This window comes from Cyprinodon tularosa, unplaced genomic scaffold (genome assembly GCF_016077235.1).
Source record: "Cyprinodon tularosa strain WSP-4 unplaced genomic scaffold, ASM1607723v1 ctg148, whole genome shotgun sequence".
Taxonomy (NCBI): Eukaryota; Metazoa; Chordata; class Actinopteri; order Cyprinodontiformes; family Cyprinodontidae; genus Cyprinodon; species Cyprinodon tularosa.
Genome location: NW_024038309.1, coordinates 1,078,256 through 1,100,838, shown reverse-complemented (window position 1 = coordinate 1,100,838; position 22,583 = coordinate 1,078,256). Strand labels below are relative to the sequence as shown.

Below are 22,583 nucleotides of genomic sequence, written 5' to 3'. Positions count from 1 at the left end.
ATAGGTGATGATAAATAACATAGTTATGTATAATATATTAAATTTCTGACTTTATATCCCTGTAATTATTACACACTGTAGCTTTAACATACTGTACTTATCATTATTCAGTTTTCCAAGTTAGTCAAGCTGTAAAGAACCCTAATCAGATCTACAGATTTAAGAAATTGTTATAAATTCCAATCCTATCTAATCCACTTTATTCATATAGCACATTTAAACAACAAATCCTTCCAAAGTGCTGCACATGCAACAATAACCATTAGCTCAACCCCTAGGTAAGCATAGAAAAATAAATATAAATAAAACATTTTAAAACAATAAATACAATAAATTAAAAGCAAAGCCACAGGGGACCACACAACAAACGAAATGCTAAAAGCCAGAGAATAAAAGTGAGTCTTAAGAGGAGATTTAAGACACTCCATGGTGGGGGACCATACTTATATTAAGGGGCAGAGTTGTTCACAGCTTAGGGCCCACAAAAGAGAATGCTCTGTCCCCTCTGGTATTCTAAATTGTCTCAGGAGTCACAAGCTTCTAACTGGCCCTCAGACCTCAAAGCAAGGAGGGGATGTTATATTTGGATGAAGCCTGTGGTGTTCAGAGGTGCTAGTCCATTCCAGTCCATTTCAAAAGAAAACAACTTAGGAGGGAAGACGCAAGGATTGCTGTGATGGGTTCATGTTATTTGGTGCCCGTTAAAAAGTGTGTTGCATTGTTCTGGGTGCTTTGTGGCTGATGCCCGAATAAAGTGCGTTGCAGGAGTCCAGATGGCTTGAAATAAACGCCGTCATGACTTGCTTGAAAAGATTTAAAGATAAAAAAGGCCTAAGTTTCGACAAAAATCGGATTTTAAAATGCCATTGATCTGTATCAAATTGAAAATCGCTATCTATAATGGTGGCAATGTAATGACTTTGTCCAGATTCGTTACTGTGCAAACCTTTGTAACCTGACTGAAATGCATCTAAAGTGCCATTTTCATCTAAAAAAGGTTGCAACTGTGCAAAAACGGGTTGGGTAGTTTGGAAATTGGGCGAAAATTTGCCAAAACTTTCTGAGTGGGCTCCAGTAACATCAAACAAAATCTATTTTGAAAGTCAACATGAAGGTTATCACTCTTTTCTACCTTGATATTCTCTGCAGTTCTGAACCGACAACTGTCAGTGATTTCTGTCTGAGGGTTAAGGTTCTGTTGGGGCAATGACCGAAGTTTTGTCTACTCTCCGTTTCTGTAGCTTCTGCTTCTTTAATGTGCTTATATAAACTTGTTGTGATTCCACTCCATTTAACCAGCTTTTTACAAACCACACAGCTTGCTGTTGTTGCATTTATTGCATTAAAATATAGCCAGACGGCTCTTCATTCTCTCTTCTTCATCTTTTTCTGCTCCGGTCTTAGGAGCAGCAGCGCAGTTGTTTGTGTGGGTGGGCCAGGCTGAGCCTGCGTGCTGAGCCAGTCACAAGAGTGGGGGGGGGGGGGGGGGGGTTGGGGGCAAAGCGCTGTAACACAGACGGGGAGACTGGTGAATCTGCGGCAGTTAGTGCATGCGAGAGAGAATACAACGTATTGATCTTGTTAAACGAATATTGTTTCATATCAATACTTGTGTTAGTATCAATAGTATCGATCACTGGATCGATCTGCCCACCTCTACCAGAGACGATACAGTAAAAAAAGTTAAAGAACACGGCATTCCCAACAACGGCATTGTGTGCGGTGTAAAGAAATCTTGCAGGATGAAAGTTTTATTCACCGCAAACCTCACGTTCACAAGTGTGCACCTCGTAGAAGTTGCTGTACCCGGCTGCCCAGCTCAGCAACCTGAGGTTAGCAGTGGACACTCCGCTTGAGCCCCAGAAACAAAAGCATTGAGGGCGCAGCACGGAGAGATCCTCCCATTGTCTGATAATGGCCACCAACCAATGCCAACTGGACTGAGTGTGCATAGCAAGGCATAGCGGCCAAAATAGTCTCTATAATCCCCTGGAATATCTGAGGACCACACCGCGGTGGGAAAAAAAGCCAGCCAGGCTTTCAACTTCATGAGCCGGCCAGAGCACACTCCTCTGCATTTACGCCTCCCGGGCAGCAGTGCATTCACACAAGAAAAGGTGATCAGGTAGTTCATCCAGGTAGACGGAGTCTGACTTGTTGTTTGCATCACGAATAGTACATAATTCATTCCCTTATTTTTTGAAATTCTTCATGACTATACACCAGCAGTGAGCCGATGGTCCTTGTGACAGATTTTAAAATGAGCATAAAACAAATAAAACTGAGAAGAGCCAAGTGGTGTAACAGACACACCGTTGCCATCTTGGATCTGTTCCTGAAAATGTATTTATTCTATGTACAAACCTTTATAGAAACAGATCATGAATAACCAGTTTTTCCCATCTCAATTTTTTATTTGGCACCTGGGGATGAGATACCAAGCTCCCAGCAATTACATGGACCCCTACAGTGTAATTAAAAAAAACACACACACACACACACACACACACACACACACACACACACACACACACACACACACACACACACACACACACACACACACACACAACAATTAATTTATAGCAAAAGCATTCATGGTTAAAAGTATCCTCCCCCCTTATTATTCTTTATACAACATTTTTTATTTGAGATATTTCAACTTTTTGGAGTGCATCTAATTCAATGGCGGCTGTTACGGATTATCAAGGCTCTACTAGATATGCAAACACTTGAGGATCTTCAAAAAGAAAATCACAGGGTTTGACAGTTGGACCCCATGAGGCACTTGATGAATAATTTGTGGACAGAAAGAGCTGCAGGCAGGTGGAAAATTCATAGACAAAAGTAATAAAATGGTAGAGTCAACAGCTTCATGAACTATTTATCTCTTTTCAACTGATATGTCCTCCTTGAGTCTCTTTCTGTTCTCCATCCACCTCACTTGTCAGAGCCCGGAGCAGTCCAGGCTTTATTGAAACCTTGATGCAGTTTCCCAAGATGTCACTTTTTAAGGACTATGTGCAATAAAAAAGACAGGTTATTGGGCAACAGAAAACAGAAAAGAGGGGCTAATGAAAATATATATATACCTTTGCTGGAAAGAAAAACACAAGAAAAGGCTTATTATAGTGTTGTCTGAGGGTAAAGGAGACACCACAGTTGACAGTGATCAATAACATTAATATGGACTGCAGCAAAGTTTCTGCTTCTGGCATAATAACTATCTGCTGGTGTGGAAGACAAGCATCAATGTAAGGCCTAACCTTTATTATTATTTTTTAATAAATTGGACTCATTAAACACTCTGGTTATGCTCAGCCAATTAGTTAAGCAGCTACAGTTTATTTTTACACCAGAATAGTTACCTTCTTATTAAAAACACAGATGTTTGCATGAAAAAACCCAATATACTCGAGGAGAGCACATAATTAACTCTAAGAAATCAAGATATACATCGAGTCAACACTGACTTAAATTTGTTACTAATATATGTCATTTAAATATGTATTGTGAAAGTTTTTTTTCTGGATCTGAATATTTATAAAATACCAAATTTCTTTTTTTTTAGTAAAACTTGAAATATTGATTCCATCCATCTGTCCGTCCGTCCGTCCATCCATCCCATTTTTTTGCACCTTTCTCAGACAGCAAAATCAAATCAAAGTATTCACAGCATGTCTCTTCAGAGTCTTAAGTTTTTTGTAATTTTTTTATGGCATTGGTTGAGTGCATTGATAGCAGGTAAAGAGATGGTTCATTCATCAACCTTGGTCCAACAGTTTTTTAAGGATTTATGCTCCCAAAAATGATGTGAAGGACCATCACTAGATTTTCAGAGGATATCTGGTTAAAAGCCGAGGCTTAAAGCTGGATCAAATAACAGATATAGAAGTGTCGCCTATGCACTGCTCAAGACTAGGAATTATGCGATTTACTACAGGGAGCGATTATGAGATTAATAGATGGTGTCATATGGACTTTTCAGCTACCAGCTGCAGATAAGTCAACTTTTTTGAATAGACTATTACATTAGTCAAAACATGATGAAAAAAAAGCATCAACATCTCAAACTCATTTTTAGAGAATTTTTTTTTTATCAATTTGAAGATCTTTCTTCGCTGGGAGAAACATATCTGAAATAGCTGTTTGCTGTGATGTTTTTTTGACAAAGTTGGTAAAGAGTAACCTGACTCTGCCAGATGGATTTGCTCTGCATATCCATCTTGGAACCTTCCGTTGAAGTAATTTTGGGAAGGGGCGAAAATACTGGTTAGCTGATTGGCCTATGTTGGTGATAGACGGGCCAAATAAACCAATCAGATCAACAAAGCATATGACGTACTAACAGACCGACGAAGAAAACACAACCACAAACCAGGCTACTCTTGCCCAAACCAGTCGGGAGAAGAGCAAAAACATCTTTTCCTCTGAGAAAAGCCTCCAGAGCAGTGTTTTTCTTTTCTTTCAGTGAAGAAATACTCTGTAATTCCGATAAAACTTGCTCGATAGCCACGCTAACGCTAGTTTCATCGGCTGAAGCCGCCATGTTTTTTAGACTGAACTGTCGCACTTCTCGTTGCGTCACACCTCAACCCGCCTCAAAGCCAACGCTGATTGGACGTTCGTTTGGTGAACGGCTCCAAATTTTCTTTAACGGAGAGTCTCCAGACTGATTTGCGAGTGAAACCTTGAAAGCTCACGAGATCAGGATGGTCTCAGGAAGCTAGGTAAAGAGTAGGTTTTTCAGGGGAGGTTTAGATGCCAGGCAAAGGTATTGAACCCCGTCCCTCAGCCTGCTAACAACACTAACAGTATTAAGGATGGTGTAGAGGTCTAACAGGACTAATACAGTATATCTGCCTGAGATCAGTGGACATCAAGACGTCACTTGACATTTTGAGTAGAGCCTTTTTCCGTGGGGTGGCGTTTCTAAAAACCCGACTGTATGCGTCCAGCGGCGCCTCCAGAAATGTTTCATGGGGTGGCCACAAAAATCTTGGAGTGGCACACTGAAAATAAAAGCTATAATTTCAGGGCCTGAATCTACTATTGTGGTAATCCTGCCTTTAGAAATCATAGACTTAAGTAAAAGCCTACACATATCTTGGTTTATTGTGTGATTTTTAATGTATAATGGGATGAAATATTAATCTGATGCTACTACAATTTACATTGACAAGTGGGTCGGCAGGGGCATTGCACAGGGTGGATGTGGCCACCCCTTGGTGGCGCCACTGTATGCATTTTTACTGTAGATCATGGGCTGTAAATGAGCTCCTGGGACACCACCTATTTAACTTCTTGAGATGGAAACTTAGACATTATTTCATGAAAAACCTCTCAACCCAAAGTTCCAGATATATATATATATATTTTTCTTTTCCTTGTAGGTTTTAAAAAACTGAGCACACACCTTGCTATGTCTCCAAATAGTAGTTGGTTTTATATTCTTCTTTTTTGCCAACTATTATTATGATAAATGTTAGAGCATAAATTTAATTAAAAAAGCTGAAATACCTATAGATACATGGCCGCATTAAAAGATTACCAAAAAAATAAAAAATAAATACATTTTTCAGAGTAAAATATAAAGAAATTTAAATGACTAAAACCTTTTGTAGAAAATATGTTTGCTTTTACAGCAATAGAAGTATGATCAAACTTGAACTCAAGCTCAAATCTTTTACCACGTGAAACATGCCACAGTTATCTTTTCAGACAGCTATAAATTAATGAAGCCATTTCTAAATTTTTACTTTGGCGGATGCTGCTGTGTCCACATGGGTGCATGGGAGTAGATTTTAAGCCCTGAACCAGCATCAGTTATCACATTTTTGTGGCTACACGACAAGACTTGGAAGTGCAACAGAAAGTTTGTCAAAATGCTCACCAAATGCTTCCAAGAAACCACAGTGAAATTGTTTCTTCCATTTACACAAATTAATTATTAAGAAAAAAATATTTGAAGAGGGGGAAAAAAAGCTCCCTTTTTGCCTTTTCTCTTAAAACGCTGTTTGCATTTGGCATTCTCTCTGTTTTCCGTGCTTTATTTAGAGAACATCTCAGTCTGCCTGTCCATCTGTCTGCATACACATAACATTGGTGGTGTTTTCCTACCAGATGCCTTGAAAGCCCAGAAACAAAGCCAGAAAAAGGAGTGCACTTACAAGAATTGTTAAAAAAATATATATATCGGCTACATCTCCCCTGTTATGTTGCTACTGTAAGAAACACTGTCTAGACGCACAGCTGGTCTGTCTGATTCACAGCATTCAACAAAGTCTTTTAAAACACTCCAGTGTTCCAGCTTTTACCCAAATTAGCCCCCTTTGTACAGCTCTGCTTAGCAACAGCGAGCGTTGCCACAGCGCTCTCTGTGCAGAGGCCTCCTGCGCAGCTCAGACCTGTAAAAGGGCACAATACTGCAGGTACACTCCACAATGAATAAACCCGTGTGCTCAATTTAGACAGGCCCATGATGGATCTGAGGTTGTCTGCTGTGAGCACATCAATCCTGCTTATTCCAACACCAGCTCCCACCTGGCTCGCCTTCACATTTTATTCAGGTCAGAACCCTGAAAAACACATGCATGTCTACATCGACTCACATCTAGCCAAACACAACGCAACTTATAAGGAAAAGAAGGGTAAAAAAAAATCAATTTGCAGCGCAGTAAAGCAACCTTGCGTTTTTGTGCAGCCTACCTGAGAAATTAAAATTAAACAAAGTTCAGAACTGCAGTTCAGATATTAGTTGTTAAATATAGTTTTGTTTTCGAAAGGTTGGTTGTATGAATTAAAAACGTATAGAAATTCTACCGCTGTTCATGTTCAACAACTGTTGTTTCTCTTTTTTTTTTCCGCCTCCGCTACCCACCTTTTTTTTTTTTTTCCGCCCAATATTCTATGTTACCAGAAGTGCATATACTGTATGGACAGTTATTTCAAAATTGTGTGGTGTTTGTGTGTGTGTGTGTGTGTGTGTGTGTGTGTGTGTGTGTGGGGGGGGGGGGGGGGGTATTAATAAAACACTAAAAAGTACCAAAAAAAAGGACAAGGCAGGTATATAGGAAAGGGGAGACAAAAAGATGAGTGTTAACAACAGTGAACAGATATCATATCATCACTGTGTGCCATGTATGTATCCTAGTTGCTATTTCCACATTAACCATCTCATCCAAATGCTGGAACCTTGTAATCATTTCTCTAGCTGTCACTAAGAAAGTATTCCTCCATAAGTGGAAATAAAAAAACGCATTTTACATCAACGATTGGATAAACTTAATCTCAGATTACATAAAAATGTAAAAAACATAACCCTCAAATGCCTAACCATATGTCAGTGTTTCGCGAAAATTGGAAACCTTTAATATCCTTTCTTAATTCAACCCAAATAGAGGTATTAAAGCCAGTATATTCCACTAAACAGTTCGCTTTTTATTTTATTTCCCTTTGCCACGGTTACAGCTCACTACACACACCATTTCTAACTGAATTTGTATTGTTTTATTGTTGTATATCCAATTACTACAACTAGAAGTCATACATAGCACACATATACCATTGTTTCTTTTATAATAGCTTTGACAGCTTTAAAAAAAAAGTAGATAAAAAGAAACTCATTTCATCAAGATGAAATTAGGAAACTGGGACAGTAATGGGTTCATTTATAGGAATGTGCGTGTCCACTGTTAGAATTCCCAAGATTAACAACAAGAATAAATCAATATTGTTAATAATAGAAAACTAGAAATGTTTCTCTGGGTCGGGGGAAAGAAGTGGGATTGGAGGGGTCAAAGGTGGTTACCAGGGTTACCAATTTTGAAGGGCCAAAAGTGCTCTATAGTCTGCAAAACAGGAGAGGGACAGGAGGAAAAGAAAAACCCGAAGTAAATACAAACATTTCTTCAACATTTATTCTATACCTGTAGCTAAATACTACAAATGCTAATAACTACAACAGTTGGAGATAAAACAACATCATAAATGAACAGTTTTTATTTGTGGTTATTTATTTTGATGAGGAACTTTAATTTATCCAAAATGACTAGTAGAAAACCACACCTGGGAGTCTATGCTCATAAATCACAACCATAAATCAACTTATAATTCTAGTTATAATAATTGTCTGAAAATATAAACTAAAGGTCATCAATCAGTTCTATAACCTCTTTGGACGAACTTTTGTTTATCCCTGGGGAACCTGCAAACCAGATTAGCGCCTTACAAGGAGTTTCCAATCATTGTTATATTGTGTTTGCCTCTTTTACTCATCAGCTGAAACCTGTAATCTTCTCTTACTATTTGTTGTGAGAAGCAGGAGATGACCTTGTTCAGGGCTCATTTTCTGGATACCATCGCATGCTGAGGACTTGAGCCTAAAGTTGTGCCGACTACAAGCAATTTCTCTTTCCTGTAATGATCTGAACTGTAATAAACTCTGCTCATTTTTAAATAGTTTTACCAAGTTGTGAGTTAAGAGTAATTAAACCAAGTAGCTTGCTCCCTGGAAAAGAACTGGAAGGGAAGTTCTGAGGTGTAATCGCATTCAGTGGGACATAAGTTCCTTTTTTTAACATTAGCATGGTTTATGTTTCATTTTGGGTCACTTTCTTTAGCAAAATAAAACCCATTAAAGCCCTTTTTTGTTTTGTTTTTTCACCTGGGCACAGACAAAACAGTTATCAAATAAAGTGAACACACTAAACATAACTCAGAGCATCTCCCCATCAGCTGCGACCGGTTCTGACAACAAACTTCTACCTCCTCCTGTTTTAAAAGTGATGCACTCTGTTCCTTGTCTTTCCTTTAACAGCAGTGCACCTAGATACTGTAACAGCTGTTTCTTCCAGCAACATGCTCACGCTTTCTCTCTACCGTAATAACAGTCTACACGCAAGATTTCTCCCCTCATTCATTAAACTGTAAAATTGGGAGCATTTCTGGGAACAGCTTTAGCTGGGGACAGGTGGTCCAAATCTCGGTCTGTCCTCAGATATTGGGGACGTCTGGTCACTTTTTCTATTCGCAGTAATGTAAACTCTCAAAGTAATTATGTAATAAACAGCTGTGCTTAAATTTTATTGCTGCTTAAACTAAATTAATAGTTTTATTTGTGTGCTGTTTTCCCTAATAAAAAATAAAATTTTTATTATTTTTTTATTATATTACTTCAGTTACAGTATAACATCTTCAAAGTAAAGCATTTGTTAGAAAATGGATCATAACGCTTACAGGACAGCATTTGCAGAAAAAATGTTTGGCTAATTGTAGGTAGACATGGATCCCATATCAATCCTTCCTTTCCTCTTTGAGGCAAATACCTTGATTACCTACCTGTTAGTTTGACCAATTAGATTAATATCTTTGCTCCGACTCGTTCCTATCTTGACTTTTACAAGCTCCTGGCTTGAAAGAGAAAAAAAAAATTAAACAAGCTGTAGGGAAAACATTCACTAATAGTATCACATATTGAATGTTTTCTATCATGCAGCATCAACAACTAATTTGATATACGGATGAAAAGTTGGATGTCTTCAGGCATATGTCTCATTAGGCAGCTACCTATAGAAATCACGGCGACGGTTGCAGATAATGATTATAGATACCTACATTTCACCTTTTGTATAACAATAAACATTTGGAACTCATAATGTATGATTTGTATTAACATTATCATTATGTATTTAATCTCATGTAATTAACAGAAATATGTTATTGGCTTGTTTTGCCATTAACAGTAACCACCTTAACAATTATAAAATCCCACTGGTTTTCTGCCTAGGACATGCTTAACTCTGGTGGGAGCATAAGTCCCAGATCTGAGTGGCAACAAACACAGCATTAATTAGCATGGAGAGGGTTTATTTGATCTCACAGGAGCATGAAGCTATTGGAAATTAAATTGGGTGTTTTGCCCACATCTCTGAGGATTTCACTTATCTAAACATTGTCACTTTAAAAATTGTCATCGCTCAGGATTTCCAGGCAACCGAAAAGGCAACTCTGCCAATAAAAAAAACCCCTCAAAAACTGAATCCTTTTGTTTTTTATATATATTTTTGTATGTTTCTTCTTGTATGGTTTTAAAAAGCCCAAAAGTGATTAAAAGTTTGTTTTTTCAAAAAGGTAAATGAGCATCATTATTGTTTTCCTGTGATGTCTCTAAGCTAACTGCAGTGTTCATCTCACACAAAAAATAAAAGACATATTTTAATCTTTAATCGCTGTTTTTAAATAAAATATGATGCAAAAAAACATGGATGTGAACTTCCTGTCTTATTCCTTGCCCTGTGTGATGGGTTCACTCCATGGTCAGGGCAAGTGATTGGGGAAATAAGAGAACTGAGACAGCTGGAAGAGCACTAAGAGTACAGTCATCCCTATTACAGCGCAGCACTTGGCTTTTAGAGGAGAATCATAGAAGTGACACAACTGGGGGTCAGTCTGCTGATAGAGATGCTGAGCGGGACTCTCCAATTTTACCTTGCTGCTGGTACAATATTGAGACTGGTCAGGGGAAAGAACCAGCCTGAAGTACATGAAAACAGATTTTTGTTGTGTTTGACCACGAAGAGAACTCGCTGACTTTAGTGAAAATGCACAAAGATTACCAACTATTTCAGAGGGTTAATATTCATGCAGAGGAGTAAGAGCATGTTTTGTGGATTACACTTTAAGTGCACCCTCTGAGCTTCACAACCATCGTGAAAGACCTGAATTGCATTTTAGCACCAGTTTATTTATTACGTCTGAGTATTTACTGATGTATTTTTTTCTGTTTTATGTTCACAACTTTGTCCGGTTGTGTATACTGAAGATCCTCTAGTTTTCTTGCTTACAACAGCCCAGTTTTACAAGTGCAATGCAGTGAATATGTATCTGCTGCTTATAAAGTCCTTCTGTTTTTTTTTCATCTTTTCTATCATATAGAAAAGCCCTTTCTCTGCTTTTGCTCCAGTTACCATTTAAACTGGACGTGCCCTAATCTGCTCCCCTACAAAACTTGGGATATTCCATGAAGTACAGATAGACCAATATGAAAATCTCGGTATCGATATAAGTTAAGTCTATAGTTATGGATTATAACTGATATTTAATGGTATTAAATATTTTTCGACCCTTTGGACACTATGAAAAACCAACCACAGTGCTGATTAGGGATGGAACAATTTATGAAAACCGTCCGAACCGTTCGGTTTGACTGTCTCGGTTCGCGTGTGTTGCGATTGGTTCATGCGCTGCTCCTTTTTCGAATAGGCGAAGCGTATACACTCCAGAGCAGAAGGTGGCGGTACTGCGACCAAAGCCAACCACCAGTAGATAAACCAGAAGAAGAAGGGAAGCAGCGTCGCCGGGTGTAGCAGAAAAAAATCTGTTGTTGTGGAGAACTGTGTGGGTATGGCGAGTGGTAAGGAACAGGAGTTGGAAGACACGCTAGCAGCATTTTGCATTTAGAGTGACCTGCAATGACCACGGAAAGAAAGTTGTGGATAAAAGTGCAACAGTCTGCAAGCATTGTGCAATGCATGTTGTACTATACAAGACATAATAGATTTTCCTAACAATCAACATATATGGAACCGAAAACCGTGACCACGAAACCGTGAACCGGACCGAACCGTGGATTTTGTGAACCGTTCCATCCCTAGTGCTGATATTGCCTCTCTACTTCTGGGAACGTCTACAACCCTGAGCTGCATCCCTTATTCTGTCATATCATCAAAAAAGACCCACCCCTTCTTAAAAAAAACCAAAACAATAACTACATGGAAAACAAATATCTGTTTTTAATGTCGACCCAAAACGATTACCAATATTCTTAAAAGTTACGAATATTGGCAGACACTTATATTATTGCCAATCCATGGAGTATCCCTACCATGAATCATGTGCAGGAAATGCAAGACTGTAGGATAAAATCCACCTGTGATAAATCTAAAATGGAAACCAAAATAATTAATTCTGTAGGTAACAGACCTGAAATGTGTTTTGCACTTTTTTGTATCCAATATTTTCAGTTTTATTCTACATAGTATTTCTTAATTGAATGAAGCCTTTGTGAAATCCATTCTTTCTTAATTAAATTATTCTGAAAATAACCATCTTTGTCTCAAAACTTGCTGCAGATTCCAGCAAAAATAAACTTTGGTCTAATTTCAGGGGTTTGTGGTGCCTGCCATATGGATGCTGTAAAAACTAATTGACCGAGTAGTTGCATAATTACTGTGGAGTTCTTTCTGTGGCATGGCTAAGCAGGCTTTGTATAAATAGCAGGTAGGGAAGAACATATTGGTACATGTCTGTGGTTCATGTAGGCCTTAATAGAAAGACATATGCTGATAACAGGAAGGCTTGATATTCGCTTTTATCTATTTTTTTAATTTTTAGCCTTTATCTATCATGGAAGAAATTTAAGTTGGAGGATTTGAAGGATCCAGAAAGTAAAACGGAGACAATGGTTCCAGTAATGCTAGCTGAATTTTTTTTTTGCTTAAATATAAAGTATGTTTGGACAATTTTAAATCTCAATGTTGCTTCTCTTTTGGTGTAAAATAATAAAAAAGGACTGGTCTATAGCAACTGTTCACTTACACAGCGCATGATGTTGCATCTGTTCCAAATATAAATAATAAAAAAGCACTCACAGCAGGGAGACTAAAAATAAAAATGCTTTTCTTTCTTAAATAATGCTACTGAGAGAGAAGCCAGAACTGGCTAGAATAGATATAAATAGGTCTAAGTTTACAAAAGGTGTCAAACCAATCCAAAATTCCGATTGATGTGTCAATATATTAAAACCTGTCAGAATTGCAGATATATTTCTGCAACTGAAGCCATGTTTCTTATGCATCCAAGGCACCCTGAAAAGTGAATTCAGAGTGGATCAGTAGCTTTCAACTTTCAAATTCCAACATCATAGACAATTGTATTTTTTCCCCAAATTGAAACAAAGGAGTCTTACTTCTGAGTACAAAGTCAATAAGATGTTTTTAACAACCTAACAGAATAAAACAACAACAGGATTATTGATTTTAGATTTAAAAAAAATGTAACAATCAATAACACATTTACTTCTGGAAAACATAAAAATGTAGGCTTTTACATGTAAATCAGGTGATGTCCTTCAAGTTTGTTTCCAGTGATGTAATGGCATCAAGGATCTGTGATGGCTTTAGGAGATTAAAATGTTTGGCCTTTCTCTTCATGTTTTGTTGACGAGCTGTAATGCAATACAATCCTTAACATTAAGCTGACTCAACAATAAACAGTAGAGGAAGCCATCATTCTTCCAGTGATGACCCTCAGAGGACATCAGGAGAGAGTGACAACATTGCTACTGTCTTGGTGTTGTATTGGTCGAAAGAATCATGTCTGTAACCACTCCTCTGCATGTCAAGATGGTGGATCTTTGCCACAACAGCCTTGTTTGTCATTTTTGATGATTTGATGAGTCTCTAAAAGTTTCTTTTAGTGGAAGGAAAAGCCTTTAATTTCCTCTGAGTTGGAAGATTTATGTTGTATCCGTCGACTTCAGTAATGTCTTGTACAGAGTTATCATTTATACATGCAGTGTAGGTGTAGCTCTGGGTCTGACACTGTAAATGTCCAATATGAGGGTGTCAGTGTCACTCAGCCAGAAGACTATGGTGGTGTCAGCGTATGACAGTGTGATGTGAAAGAGTGCCACAGTAAATGACAATGTCTGCACTCAGAGACTAGCAAGCTGTCTGGGAGAGGGACTTGGAAAAAATGAAAAAAGACAGGAAGTGAGAAGAAACGCTATAATTCATCATGTAAGAGCTCTCCTTCGGCGTGGTCTAGAGCGCCCATCAGCAGCAGGGCTCCAGTGGTGTTGTCTCTGACAAAGATGATAAACGGATGGTCGGCGTAGAACAGCTTGGGTTTCTCTATCTTCTCATCTTCGAGGTTTGCTTCCTCTTTTCCAGCCTTGGGACCCAGCTCCAAGGAAGCCCAGTGGAGGATGCCACCAAGGTGAAGCTTCCCTTTGCCCTTGTCGGACACCCCAGAGAAGTCAGCTACCTTCTGGTCCAAGGCGTCGGTCAAACCCAGAGCAGACAGCTGTTTCTGTAATTGGGGGAAGAAAAAAAAAAGGGAACGGTGTTACCGGACAGTTACCGATATAAATGTAGAAGAATAGGTGTGAGATTATCTTTGTTGTTCTGTAAAACCGATCCATCATGGTATCTTCCATATTCTCTTTGGAAAGTGATCAAAGTATGTTTGAAAACTAGGAATTGCAAGTGAAGAACTAAAATGAAAACATTCTACTTACAAAAATACATTTGGCTCATTAAAAAAATATACTGCAACAGGAAATATCAGGTTTAATAAAAGTACAATTATTTTAATTGTTGTCTATGATTATTTATACGGCAGTGACTGAAAGTCTCTAAAAGCTGAGCCTACTTCCTTTAGAGTTAATAACTTGAATAGACAGATAAATATTTTCCTTGTGGATAATGATAATAACTCTGCTTGAATTTAAAGCCAAGTTACTGACATTTTTTTGATGATAGGGACAACATGGATTCCGGATTCTCATTATCAGTTCGTATGAAATCTTACGAAAAGTTATGCACAGTATTTCGTAAGTTTTTCCTCGAAAAAACAGATCAGTGCGCATGCGCAGCCAGACAGACGAAAAAAGCAGATCTGCGGACGGACGTAAAACTGGGAAAAACAGTGCAATAATTACTTCTTGATGTCTCTAACTAGGTTGCTTGCTGTTTTGTATCTTAGGGTCAGGTTAGGTTAATTGTATGTTAAATTCTATGTTATTGAATGGTGCGTAAGATGGTATCTTGTCTCGAGGCAGGACGTAAAAATACGACGAAATACGACGAAAAAAACGTCAAAAACTTACAAAATTACTGTGCATAACTTTTCGTACGATTTCATATGAACTGATAATGAGAACACACTGATTCCGGTCCACAACGTCATATGTTTACATTACTGTTTTTCATTGCAATGTTTTTTGTTTATTTTTTTATCACTGCTGCTTACCTTATCAAGGCTGCACTTTAAAAAATGAAATTGTCTACAGAGCTGTTCTTAATGAAATTTATTTTTCTTGTGTATACAAAATGACAAAATAAATCTGTCTAAGTCTAACGTCCAGCCACAAAGGTAAGGTAAGGTAACCCTTTATAGCACCTGGTAAGTGATCTAATTATCAGTTATAATCATTTAATTAATTAAAATAATTAATTGGTTTTACCCACTATTTGAATGACATATTAATTAACTATAGCTTCTAGTTCTATTTACTGTATTAACAGATTCCAAATCTGCTGGTATAACTGTGCAACAGTGCTGTGGTTATCCCTGTAGCCGGTGCACCCTTTCTAAAATAAATTTTGTTTCTACTTAACTGTCTATGAATATGCCATGAATATTTTCATAATACTGTAACTTTCTGAGACACTGAATTTGAACTTGGATTAATCAAAATTATGAGAAATAAAGTGTTTACAACTTCATAACACATTTTTTAGTTTCTATGAGTTTCACTCCCTAGAATGAAAAAAAAAATTTATTGATGATGATTTTGATTTATTTGTACTTTTATTGTTTCAGGAGTAAATACATTACCCTTGCTCTTGTTCAACAAGATAACTCATTTATACCTTGAGGAAACTTAATACACTTGGATACTGGATAGAAAGTATATATAACTTTTTAAAGATAATCCAGGAAGGACCCTGCTTAGCTATTGGAGTAAATCTCTTGACAGGTTTAAGGACTAGGGTAATGATTGCCTAGAGTAGTCTTAGGCTGACCTTTTTACCAAAGATAAAAAAAAAAAAAAAAAATGATATTTATTGCTCAATTATTTTATCGATTTGTGCATGGTGTCTAAACCATGTTATACAAATTTTTTCCTCAGCCAAGCAGGTTATCTTTTTTGCCATTTTTGTTTGTTGGCAAGAACACTTGAAATGTTACATATGGATATTAAATACATTTTTACCAGAGGTGAGCATCATGCCAAGGAACAATCCATAAAATGTTGGTGGTGATCCAGATCATAGACCGTATACAGGAATCTTTTTAATGATTCTTTAACATTGTGCTTTAGGAATATTTGCCTGCGTAAAGAGGTTCCCGCATAAACCAGAGGGTGGTAGCAGTGACTTTTGAGAGCTTCAGCATGGGACTGAAAAGTGTCTGGAAGTATAACACTACGCACAAAAACACAAAAAAAAGGGAGTCGTGTCTTGCTCGAAGTCTATCTTCTGGTCAGCGAGCAGAGTGAATGAAGAAGAACAGAAGAGACACCAGAGGCTGCGGACACACCGTGTCTAGCTTATGGTTGAATTTTAAGTAAATTTTTTTTACCATGGGTGTGACTCATGTTAAGGGACAATTCATCACAATTTGGTAATGATCCAGATCATATGCGAGTTTAAGCTAAAGGTGTAAGTTAACATATGGGGCAAAATTTGATTTTTGGTGGAGGTCTGAGCTTTCCAGGTGCTCTTATTTAAAAACACACACAAAAAAAACAACACTCCTTTTACACTGCTATATTTTCTGCAATTTCGTAGAAAAGAAAAATCTTGGTTGAATGCACATCATTTTCATTTTAAATCTGATGGGAGTATTATGTAAGACCTTCTTGCTCTCCTGTATATAAAGACTAAAATCCTAGTCTAGCAACAATTTTAACATTTAGTATTTATTGTAAAGCAAACAAGTATGCTCTTTGGTGCTAAATTTCCCAAAAGACCTCAGAATTACCCAGCTTTACCTAAAACCCTCAGAGCCAAACTCCTGTGTATTCTTCTCTGTCTATGGTCACAAATCAGTTGCCCCTGAATCACCAGACCATCCGACGTCCTGCACAGTGTATGCAAACAAGCAGCTGCCAAGATGCTGATAAATTATGCACTCAGGGAGACTGAACCACGAGTGGGAGGAAAAGAATATTTTAAAATTTTTATGATGCTATGACATTCAGAATTGAAGACGTGCTCCTTTCCCAGAATTTGGTCACATGATTAACCTGAACTCAACACACTCTACCAAAGCGATCACTTTTTTCCGATGGGGGCTTTAGTATACTGCTTATTTACTTTGCTTCCTAAAAACCGGGAGCCACGGAGGACACCGACAGTTGCCCTTGTTGTGATCTGGCAGAACAAAGTAGGCGACAGGCCGAGAAGAGACGGAAGGAGGAAGCAGATGATGAATAATGTAAGAGTGATGCCCCGTGACCTCAGCACCTCCTTTGTTTTGCCTCTGATATGAATTCCACAGCAAGTCACAGGCGTGACAGGTAGTTTATCCTCCTGTGCCAGAAGGCCACTCACAGTGACAGGCTTCTCTGGAGGCCACATTGGAGCACGTGGGTGGGTGTGTGTGTGTGCCAGGAGGGGTTTCCGGACTCTTGTGAAGAAGGCCACGGAGGAAATCTGAAGAGGGGTTGAAAGGGTGACAACATGATTTTCTGGCACGCTTTAGACGTAAGTGGAGTAAACTAGAGGTATCTCCTTAATCATCCGGATAGCTGCTTGTTCTGTACCTCACCGACTTTGTCAGACCAAATTATTATACACACGAAATATTTGCTTTTCTATTGACAGAATAATGACTCTAGATCACTAAGCATAAAAACAAATACAACGATATTTAGATGTGCCCCAAACGTAAACCCTTGTTCAACAGAAGCTCAAAAGCCACCTCTAGCTCTAATGCACTTCTATTGTCTTCATCTATTATTACTCCACTTTTTCTTTCTCCTTTACCACACCACTACTTCATCACTGTCCTCCTCTGCTGCTTTACCACTCGCCCGGCGTTGCCCATCGTTTATCTGCACCATGGGCCACTATTTTATCCCCTTTTTCTTCCTAAATCTGTCTTTTTCCTCTTCACCTCATTTTTTTTCCAACAGACTTGCTGTTAAGGTTACCCTTTGCTCACCCAACTTTTCAGTCTCCATTTCGAGCTTCCATATTGTGGGAGAAAACAGGGAGGTTTGCTGAAGTGGTTAAAAAAAATGACGGTGTGTGAGGAAAGACTGGGGACTGTTTTGGGGCCTATTTTTTTTACATATATATTTTAAACCCTGGTCTATTTGAGTTTTTTAAACTCGGCCAGTTACAATTTAAGTAAAAGGTTTGATCAGCTATCCCATTTTCTTTTGTCATGACTCGCACATCAGCAATTTAATTAGTCTCATAAAGAGCTTTTTATATAACTAGAAAGTTGACACTGAAGCGTCATGCCTTTTCTGGATTTATCTCGTCTCTCATCTGTAAGATGCAGATCTACATTCAACATTCTTTACCAAGATTACCTCAGATTATTTCATCTGATCTTACTGAATTTGTATGAAGATGCAGCATAAGATAACATGTTTAAGTATCCAAAATGCCAGACAATTGTCTATTCCATTAAGAAGATATAGATGCAATTTCTTTGCAGTTATACCTTTCTATTGATGCTTACTAAATATACTTTATCTCTTATGAGGCATTTTTATTAGCCCAATTTTTTGAAGTGTCATATATCTAAGATGATTAAAAGATATTTTAAGGATAATATATCTACTATAGACAGTCATATTTAACAGTGAGGACATCTACACTTCTTACTCTTTGTCAAATTATGTTTTAGAATATTTCTTCCAGGTTTTATTTCTTGAGGTTTTATTGGAAAATCTCCAATGTCTAAAAAATTCACATCCTTGGATAACATTTTTGAGCCCCAGAAGATTTAGATAGAGCCTCAATGTTCACAAAATGTCATAATGTAGATGTAGCATTAGCAACATTAGCAGTTTGCCATGGTTTGTTTACCATTGTTTCCTGGTTTCCTACAAGGGATCACTTGTTACACAAGCAGCAACAATAACCAACTGCACCCTAACATTTCAATCACTATATACAGCAGGGACTATACATATATATACATATATATGAAGCCTTCAGTAAGATTAACTCTGAAGTATTTCGATCAGGCTGCTGCTACCTTTCACTTGACTAATGACATAAAACCTACAATAAGAGAAGGGATTTGTTAAAGCAATGGAGACAGTGAGAACAGACGCACTACATGCTACACTGGTGAGTTTTTTTGTTGTTCTAGAAATACTTTCTGATTGGCTAAACATTACTTAAATCCGGGCATACACTGTGCAATATTTTCAATCGTTGCACGCAGTTACAGCTCAAACTAGATGACGTAACTGCAGGGTTTAAATATTCACAGCTCATAATGTATGTTCTCACACTGCGACCTTACAACGGCCGGCCGAATTTCAAACATCTTTTATTTTCTCCGAACCTTACGATTCCTGATTAGCAGGTGGTCATGAGTGGCTGATCGCCCCTCATTACTCCCTGTACACTACACAATGCACATCGCACAATCAGGCTGAAAGTCTGCCCGATTGAAAAATTCTCGCACAACTTGAGAATCGGCCTGAAAATGAAAGTGTATGCCCAACTTTACAGGTTGACTGTGCTTGAGGAACATCCAATGGGCAATGACATGTCCATTTGCGATCGTAGCAACCCAGTCATGTTTAAAACACCACTCATAGCAATATTATCTCATGAGATTATGCTTAGGGCCATCACGATAATCGGGGCCTCTCGGAGGGGGAAGATTGAGACAAAAATCAGCAGAATTATCTTGCTGTGTGAACCAGGCATTAGGATAATACGTTTAGAATGGTTGATCTCCCTGTAGTTTCAGTTTATATAAAACAAACAGTTTTATGGTAGAATATGAAACCACTTTTTTAACCATTACTATTATTTTTTTATAATATGCAGCACAAATCAGCATCTCTAGGCTTACAATCTTTCCAATTTCAGCAAACAGAAAAATACTTTTTTCTCTTTGTTTTAGCAGCACAGTGTAAAACCTAAGGGATCAAAAAGCAGCATTGGGAAGAAACTGGGAAAAGATGTAAGAGGAGCCCTGCAGAGGTGTGGCACTGCATTATATTGGGAGGGAAAACCTCTGGGAGGTGCTCTTTGGCTGCCCTTTCTCTTCGTCGCTCCACATGAATCTTAGATGGAAGAGCTCTGGGAAGACTGCTGATGCCTCGCACACAGCATCCACACGACATTTGTCTGCAAGTGTGAGCTGGAGGCACCGTCAACTGGCGGTCTTTTCCTCTTGCGAACGAGGACAAGGCTTATATGGCCTGCAGCACTGGGAACGCTAACCGGGCCTGAAGAAGCAAAGCATCATCCCCCAGGCACATAAAAACCCCAAAAAAAACATTATTTCACCTTAATGGTTTGGCAAACTAAGTAGCGTTTTGTATTTATAATTTGTGTGGGGGTCATCGAGAGGGCAATTTGGAGTACCCAGGGCATAATAGAGAGTCTGTAAGAAATCACTCCAGGTTTTAAAAAGCATTTTTAATTATGACGAGGTTTGGGGAAAATATTACATTAAAGAGATCAGAGAGCTCTACAAGAAGAAGCTCTTTTTCCACTCTGCATGCTGAGAAAAGACGCCAAGATCAAACCCTACGAATTAAACGACAGCAAACAAATTTACCACTTCCACCAACAGACAGATGGTGTACGCTGTCAAAGAAATACAAGTGAAATACAGGTAAACTGAAAATCTAGAATTTAATTGGTTTATTTGTTGCCTCAGTTGTACCATTTATTCTTTTTCTTAATTGTCTTTTGTGAAGTTTTATATCTATCAACTGCATATTGAATTTATTATTTTCTTTGAAACTGAAATTGAGAAACCAAATATTTTCCCCAAGGGCAAAATGAAATATTTTTGTTTTCAAGTTAATCTCGAAGGAACTCTAAAATCTTTCTATCAGCTAAACTTAAAACTGACATCAATCAAAAACTCATTTTGTTGTTCATTATTGGTATAAATTTAGAGAAGAAGCAATAAATCCTATGAAGAATAAAAAAATGATTTTATGGATCTTTTATCAAATCATTTGAGTTCAATTTACTTACATACAGAAGCACTGGACCCTGAAATTGGAAAAATAAGCTTTAAATTTATATTTACTTACTAATGTTTTGAAATTCTATCATTCAGATAGAATGAAGACAGGGATAACAAGAAAGAAGCAGGAAAAATACAAGCAGCCTTAAAAGAAATATTTGTTCATGGAAACTTATAATGAAGTATTGTCTTTTATAAAGTACCGTTACTTCTGAAGCCGTCTATGAAATGGACTTGTGGTCTACCAGGCACATATTAAACCTTTACACAACATCAATAAATATTAAAAAACGAGAATAAAATTGATTAATAAGACATTGATTGTACTGTAGGCTATATACATGCACAAGATACTAAACCATCATGAACCACTTACTCCATACCAGATGATGTCAGTAATGCAGACTTTTAGTTGTTATCCAATTCCCAAGAACGAATAAAGAGGAGGGGACACGGAAAGAACTGATTTGATTTTAGGATGATCTGCAAATTACATATACAACTTTCAGACTTTTAGAGATCCAAATTACAAATTATTGTAATTCTAGTAAATTTAGTACAGTCGATAGATAATCAAGTCCAGAAATGTATGATTTATGCGTTTTGAATTTTACAAATAATGCTTTGGCTCTCTAAAACACACGATTTAGAACTTGATTTAAATACCTGATAATGATTTGTGGAGATTAAAGGATAACCCCATGAGGTGAATCCTCTGTACTGAAGTGACGGCATAAGAGTTGGTATAAAAATTGTCCAAAACAAATCCAAGAGCTTTAATGTTCTTTGGTGAGCACAAAGAGCCAATAAGTGTTCAAATAATTATTTAACCTTGTAGAAGGGAATCAAAAGATTCACCACCAAAAATCAATTAAAACACATGCACAACACCAAATTTCAAAATTATGCACCTACAGTAAAAAAACAAAGAAAAACTACTAGATGCTATTAAAGGAAAATCAGTATCATTGGTGCTTTCTGATAGAGGGAACATGTGCAGCCACCTAAGGCAGTTTCTGGGCGGCATGTGATCCACCAACTTGTACCCAATATTCTGGCTTACTCCAGGAGAACAATCAAAACTCAATTAACTAGCTGATAAAGGGGATGATGATCATTTCATGAAGCCAGTAAGAACCTTAGATATTTTAAGCTCATAACCCATGTGAGATGAAATATTTCCTCATAGCTCTTGTTATCCATTGTCCCAGCATCATAGCTACAAATCACTGCATGAAAAGTGGGATTTTCGTCAATATGCGGCACTGTAGATTGTCGTGGAACTTCAGGTTAGCGGCAGTTTACGACAATTTGCAGGCTTCGCCGAAAACTCCCGTAAATTGTCAGAAATTGACGTGGACTCTCTTAGGCAGTGTTCCCCCCATGCCTCCCCCCCATGGAATTCTAGGGGAGGCTTTAACATGTAAATGAACATGCTGTGAGCTATACAAATGCAAATCAGGGTTGCAGGGGGGGTTTTACCCCAAGTGACATCTTTCTGGGTAAGAACATCTCTGATACAAAGAGATCAGGCTTAGTATAGCCTCTTACATTTTAGCTTGAATTGATTTATTTAATTAAAGTATAGAGACCAAAACAGATCTTTAGCT

General features: G+C 37.8%; 1 protein-coding gene across 1 annotated transcript in view; it reads right to left on the bottom strand.

Annotated features, from left to right (window-relative positions):
- Positions 1 to 10,209: 10,209 nt before the first annotated feature.
- The window catches only part of serpinh2 (serine (or cysteine) peptidase inhibitor, clade H, member 2), a 51,652-nt gene continuing 39,278 nt past the window's right edge, over positions 10,210 to 22,583 (bottom strand). The window contains exon 5 of the mRNA XM_038279118.1: positions 10,210 to 14,091. Within this exon, the coding sequence (XP_038135046.1) occupies positions 13,786 to 14,091 (306 nt within the window). The 3' untranslated portion in view covers positions 10,210 to 13,785. The remainder of the gene's footprint in view (positions 14,092 to 22,583) is intronic.